The sequence below is a fragment of the Hydra vulgaris genome, chromosome 03, assembly GCF_038396675.1.
Source record: "Hydra vulgaris chromosome 03, alternate assembly HydraT2T_AEP".
Lineage (NCBI taxonomy): Eukaryota > Metazoa > Cnidaria > Hydrozoa > Anthoathecata > Hydridae > Hydra > Hydra vulgaris.
The window spans coordinates 2287197-2294117 of NC_088922.1; the positions used below are offsets into that span (position 1 = coordinate 2287197).

At 28.2% G+C, this 6921-nt stretch overlaps 2 protein-coding genes across 2 annotated transcripts; both read left to right on the top strand.

The window, feature by feature from the left end:
- Nucleotides 1–2771: 2771 nt before the first annotated feature.
- On the top strand, nucleotides 2772–6921 carry LOC136077862 (uncharacterized). The gene is made up of 3 exons (XM_065792052.1): nucleotides 2772–4616; nucleotides 4770–4988; nucleotides 5222–6921. Exons 1-3 carry the CDS (start codon nucleotides 3424–3426, stop codon nucleotides 5688–5690), a joined length of 1881 nt encoding a protein of 626 aa, XP_065648124.1. The 5' UTR covers nucleotides 2772–3423; the 3' UTR covers nucleotides 5691–6921.
- LOC136078084 (ARL14 effector protein-like) lies at nucleotides 2861–3379 on the top strand. Its single transcript, XM_065792920.1, has one exon. It carries the CDS (start codon nucleotides 2861–2863, stop codon nucleotides 3377–3379), a length of 519 nt encoding a protein of 172 aa, XP_065648992.1.

Below are 6921 nucleotides of genomic sequence, written 5' to 3' on the forward strand. Positions count from 1 at the left end.
ATTATTGCTTTTGTATTGTTATATATGATATAAATATTATTATAACATTATTCTATATGTGTATGTATGTATATGTGCGTCTATATGTGTGTGTACATATGTATGTAGGTATGTGTCTATTTGTATATATGTATGTGAGTGCTCATGTATGTGTGTATATGTATGTATGTATGTATATATGTGTGTATGTGTATGTATTTATGTATGTGTATATGGGTATGTATGTTGTATGTATATGTGTGTGTATATGTATATGTGTATGTGTGTGTGTATATGTATGTATGTATATGTGTATATATGTATATGTATACATATGGATATGTATGTGTGTATGTATGTATATATATATATATGTGTGTGTGTGTGTGTGTGTGTTTTTTGTGTGTATGTGTGTGTATGTATATGTGTTTTTTTTTTGTGTGTATATATATATGTATATGTGTGTATGCATGTATGTGTGTGTATGTATGTGTGTATATGTACATGTTTGTGTGTATGCACACACACACACACACACACACACACACACACACACACACATATATATATGCATGTGTATGTATATGTGTATGTGTATGTATATATATATATATATATATATATATATATATATATATATATATATATAAATATACATATATATATGTATCTGTGTGTATATAAATATATATTTATATATACATATATACATATATATATATGTATATATATATATATATATATATATATATATATATATATATATATATATATAAATGTGTGAGTGTATGTGTATATATTTATATATGTATGTATGTGTTCATGTGTGTGTATACATATATATATTTATATATGTTATACATTTTTTGTAACAATGACTTTTATTATTATTATTACTCTTATTGATAAATTTTGATAAATACTAGTGTTGTTCCTTATTATTATTGTTTTATATCATTATATAAATATATTTCTTATAATTACTACTATCATTCATATTTTATTATTATTAATATTAATTTAATTTGTATTTACTTTATATTATTAAAATATCAGTTATTACTAATATAATTTTTGGGTCAGATCATTATATTTCAACCAATTTCAAGAAAACTTTGTGGGGTACCATCTCTGATTTTCCTGATTTTTACATATCATTATCTAAATGATGTAAATAGGTTAAATGTGCAATTTCAGAGTTCCAAGTGCAACGGTTTAGAAATTATAGCCTTACAAACACTCTCAGGTAGCCCCCCTCGGTTCCTCGAATGGTAAAAATAGACAACTTTAAGGCCTTATAACTTTTTTCTAACTTTCAGCAAGTGGCTCATTTTTTCTAGAACTATTTTCTAGATATTTCTGTCTTAAAATTTGTGATTTTCATTAGCTTGCATCATCTTAGAAAAAAACTACAGCCTCCTAAACTTTGGAAAAATTCTGAAAAATGCTAAATAAAGGCAAAATGAAGTTAACCGTAGTATTTTTCTATTCGTCAACAAGTCCTTACATGTTAGTTTTCTAATTAGCTACAATGGTCTACAACAAATTGGCAAAATATAAGCAGCTTGTTACATTTTAGAAATCAGTTTTATCTAAAAATATATATTCCACTTTACTAAAAAGTCCCATTTTCAGCCATTTGGGGATGGCTCGTAAATTTTTCTAACACTTTGTATTGATCTGATATTAACAGCAAATAAGGCCATTAGATCTAACTATATAAAAATGTAAACATCACAAACTTGTCATGTTCACAACAAAAATGGCAGCATTTTTTATTAACCCTATTTTTCAATTATCAGGGCTGAATAGTGTTATTGGAAACCAGTGCCCCTCTAACCTGCTTTCTGGCCCATGTGAGGGATGTAGCCTATCATAAGTTGTTTCTTAAAAAGAAAGAGATATGGTTGGTTACTTTCTCTCTGATCTGGACTTTATACCGGATAGGAGCACAACTAAAGGGGTAATAACTATATAGAGCCTGCATTATTTTTAAAATGTGACACTCCAAAAAAATTTAGTTAATCATAAAATTGCGATTTAATCTTTATTATGATGATTTTTTTATAGTTGATTGAATTGCAAATAATTCAAGGCAATAGTAGGACAGTGGGTTCATACATTACTGGCAATATGAAGTATAACAAGACTAATCAAGACATTACAATATTGATTTAATGTTTTGTTTAAATGAGTTTTTTAACAAAGTATGAGTTTCAATTTTATTAGTTAATTTTAACTATTTATCTAAAAATGCAATGATTCTATATAATATACCCTTTTGCAAATGTAAATATATAAGCATTTATAACTCAAAATAACTTACCTTGATATTTTTCTGTTCAATAAACTTTGCTATTGCAGTTTGTTTCCATTTTTTTTATTACATTATTTGTATGTGTTTTTAATTGTTGGATCTTATGTATGTATGTATGTATGTATGTATGTATGTATGTATGTATGTATGTATGTATGTATGTATGTATGTATGTATGTATGTATGTATGTATGCATACATACATACATACATACATACATACATACATACATACATACATACATACATTCATACATACATACATACATACATACATATATACATACATACATACATACATACATACATACATGCATGCATGCATGCATGCATGCATGCATGCATACATACATACATACATACATACATACATACATACATATATATATATATATATATATATATATATATATATATATATATATATATATATATATATATATATATATATATATATATGCAATCAAATCATTATTGAACTTACTTCTCCTATATAACTTCATAGAAAATTATACATAAGAAGGTTCAATAATATTTCATCTTAATTAAATTTATTAGATAAACATGAATACTTGTTCTATTGGTATTGAACTAAAGTTAGATTGTCATAAAAATACATACTGCAGTCAGTCTGAAATTTCAGAAATAGTAAATGAAGATAAATACCTGCTGACCTTAAGAACTGGAATAAGAAATATTCATTTGCATACAATTTGCACTCACCATAGGTTACAATTTATTAATTACTATTCAACATACCATAAATCATGTTATGACCCGTTCTCAATTCATTCAAATATTGTTAAAGGAAACCTGACAACTGTCACTCTGGAGCATAATCAACTGGACTCTAATTTAATTCCTGGGAAAAAAATATGTTTTGATTGTGTAAGAAAAATCAAGAATGTTGAAGAAGTTGACAAGAGACATGATCCAGATTACATATCACCTGATAACTCTGTCACACAAATTGATACTATAAATCTTTGTCTTGTTAAATTTGGTGTGTCTCCTATTAAAAGATCATCCAGCATGAGCATGCTACAAATAGACAATAAAATAAAAAAGAAAGTTAGTTGCTAAATGAATCATTGAATGCATCTGAACGAGATGAGCTTCAAATTAGTATGCTCAAAAGTTCCTCTTTAGATTTTATTGTAGAACAGCTTAAACAAAAGTTTCGTAATGAGATCAATATTTCACAAAAAATAAAATTGCTCACTTTAGCTCCAGTCCATTGGACTATTCAGGAAACAATAAATGAATTTAAAACAACACAATATATGGTGAAGCAAGCTAGAGCTTTGCGGGATGTTAAAGGAATCCTTGGTGAGAGATCAACAGACATAAGAAATCCTAAAAAATTGCCTACTGAAGTTGTAAATCAAATTGTCAACTTTTATGAGGATGATAGTAACAGCAGGTTATTGCCAGGAGCAAAGGATTACATTAGCATAAAGACAGTTAATGGTAGACAGCACATTCAGAAACGACTCATACTATGCAATCTTTCAGAACTTTACCAGAAATGGTTAGAAGAATCAAAATCTAATGGTGTAGTAAAGGTGGGACTGACATCATTTGCTCTTTTAAGGCCACAACATTGTATTGTTGCAGGAAAATCTGGCACGCACACAGTCTGTGTTTGTATTGACCATCAAAATCCAAATCTTATGGTTAAATCATTAAAAAATGAAATAAATTCAAAAGATCTGATGGCCTTAGCTGTATGTTCAATAGAAAATAAACCATGTTTGTTTCATGAGTGTGAGAAGTGTCCTGGAAAAAAGAGAATTGAAAAAAAGTTGAATGAACTGTTAGGGGATTCAGCAAATGAAATAACTTATAAGCAATGGTTGAAGACTGATAGATGCTCCTTGGAAACTATAGTTAAAAGTCCTGATGAGTTTTTAGAAGAGTTAACAGACAAGTTATATAACCTCACAAAACATCATTATGTCAGCAAATCACAGACATTCTTTTTAAACCAGCTCAAAGAAAACATGAAGCCAAATGAATGTATTATGCAAATAGATTTTGCTGAAAATTTTTCATTTATTATACAAGATGAAGTTCAGTCATCCTATTTTTCCAAAAATCAAGCAACTCTCCATCCATTTGTCATATATGTGCAATCTTTAAATGGAAACCAATCACCAGAAAGCAAATGTTATTGTGTTATATCTGACAATCTAATTCACAATACTGAGGCAGTTTTCAGTTATGTTTCCAAAATCATACCAATTCTGAAAGAGGAATATCCACAAGTTCAGAAGATCAATTATTTCACTGATGGTGCAAGCAGCCAGTATAAAAATAGGTTAAATTTTCATATCACAATATTTTTAAAAAATTTTGATAACAATTACCTATTCTAGACAAACTATTTTTAGCCCTTGAAATGATGTTTTTGAAATTGGATACAAAATTGATAATCTTTAACTGAATAGGTTTTTTTCTTATTGTATTTTAGGTTTAATTTGAAAAACCTGTGTTTTCATGAAAAAGACTATGGACTAAAAGCAGACTGGCATTTTTTTGGGACTGCACATGGAAAAAGTGCATGTGATGGAATAGGTGGTACAGTGAAAAGAGTTATTCATAACCTATCCCTTCAAAGGCCAATTGGCAATCAAATTTTGACACCGAGGGACATGTTCTTAGTTGCTAAAGAAAAAATTAAAAACATCAGGTATATATCATGCTATTGTCAAAGTGTATGTACATTTAGGTTATGATATTTTTTCAAATAATTGATGTCTAGTATCCTATATCATAATAGGCATTTAAACAAAACTAATAAAAATAACGTATGAATGTTTAGTTATAAAAAATCAAATAGTATAGAAAAGGATTCCTTAAAACAAGACCTTACTAAATACATATTTGGAAATAGAATTATGATTTATGTTAACTCTTTTTCAGATTTATCTACATTTCTGAAACCGAAACAGCTGCTACTACACATGAAGTGCTTGCTAAACGATTTGAGAATGTTCCTGCCATCAAAGGTACTCGCTCATACCATTATTTCTCACCTCAATCATGCTGTTTAAAAGCTTATGTAACATCAATGACCAGTCTATTTGACTCTTTTCACATGCTGGAAAATACTTGCATTAATACACAAAAATCGATGAATACTGATATCAATATTAATGATTGGGTATTAGTGAATTATTTTGGTGAATTCTTTCCTGGAAAGATAACTGATCTTAAAGGTGACACAGTTTGTATTAGCTGTTTACAAAAAGCAGGCAATTATTTCAAGTATCCAACAACCACAGATATCCATTGGTATCCAGTTAGTGACATTATTGCCACGTTACATGACCCTGAGCTCAAAAACACTAGAGGATTTTACTCTTATCTTATTAAAAAAAGGATGAAATGAATTATCATATATAATTGTTTTCAACTATATTATTATGTATTGCCATTATTAAGGGAGAATACAAGAATTTTGTAAAAAAGATAACTATGCTTTTCACATAAACAACGATGCTGGGCTAGAAATGGTTTTTATAGCAATTATATAAAATTTTGTAAAACAAATTACAAATAGTGGGTTACATCCCTCACATGGGCCAGAAAGCAGGTTGGAGGGGCACTGGTTTCCAATAACACTATTCAGCCCTGATAATTGAAAAATAGGGTTAATAAAAAATGCTGCCATTTTTGTTGTGAACATGACAAGTTTGTGATGTTTACATTTTTATATAGTTAGATCTAATGGCCTTATTTGCTGTTAATATCAGATCAATACAAAGTGTTAGAAAAATTTACGAGCCATCCCCAAATGGCTGAAAATGGGACTTTTTAGTAAAGTGGACTATATATTTTTAGATAAAACTGATTTCTAAAATGTAACAAGCTGCTTATATTTTGCCAATTTGTTGTAGACCATTGTAGCTAATTAGAAAACTAACAGAAAACTAAGGACTTGTTGACGAATAGAAAAATACTACGGTTAACTTCATTTTGCCTTTATTTAGCATTTTTCAGAATTTTTCCAAAGTTTAGGAGGCTGTAGTTTTTTTCTAAGATGATGCAAGCTAATGAAAATCACAGATTTTAAGACAGAAATATCTAGAAAATAGTTCTAGAAAAAATGAGCCACTTGCTGAAAGTTAGAAAAAAGTTATAAGGCCTTAAAGTTGTCTATTTTTACCATTCGAGGAACCGAGGGGGGCTACCTGAGAGTGTTTGTAAGGCTATAATTTCTAAACCGTTGCACTTGGAACTCTGAAATTGCACATTTAACCTATTTACATCATTTAGATAATGATATGTAAAAATCAGGAAAATCAGAGATGGTACCCCACAAGCCATTGGTTGAAATATAATGATCTGACCCTTTTATATTATTACTAATATTATTATAACCTGTTATTATTACTGAAATTATTTTTATTTATAGTTATTATTTATATTATTGTTGTTGGTATTATTTTTGTGGTTAACATCGTTATAGAACTTTTACAGTTTTTATTATTTCTTCCTTTTTTTACAATTATCACCTTTTATCTGACTTTACTTTTCTTTTTATTATCACTATTTATTATAATTAAATTTGATAGGTGTTTACTTGAGATTAGTATCATTACTATTTATAAATATCCTTG

Coding starts and splice junctions, on each gene's coding strand:
- LOC136078084 (XM_065792920.1), top strand. CDS start 2,861: ATGAATACTTGTTCTATTGGTATTGAACTAAAGTTAGATTGTCATAAA.
- LOC136077862 (XM_065792052.1), top strand. CDS start 3,424: ATGCTCAAAAGTTCCTCTTTAGATTTTATTGTAGAACAGCTTAAACAA. Junction 4,617..4,769: donor AGCAGCCAGTATAAAAATAG/GTTAAATTTTCA, acceptor ATTGTATTTTAG/GTTTAATTTGAAAAACCTGT. Junction 4,989..5,221: donor GAAAAAATTAAAAACATCAG/GTATATATCATG, acceptor ACTCTTTTTCAG/ATTTATCTACATTTCTGAAA.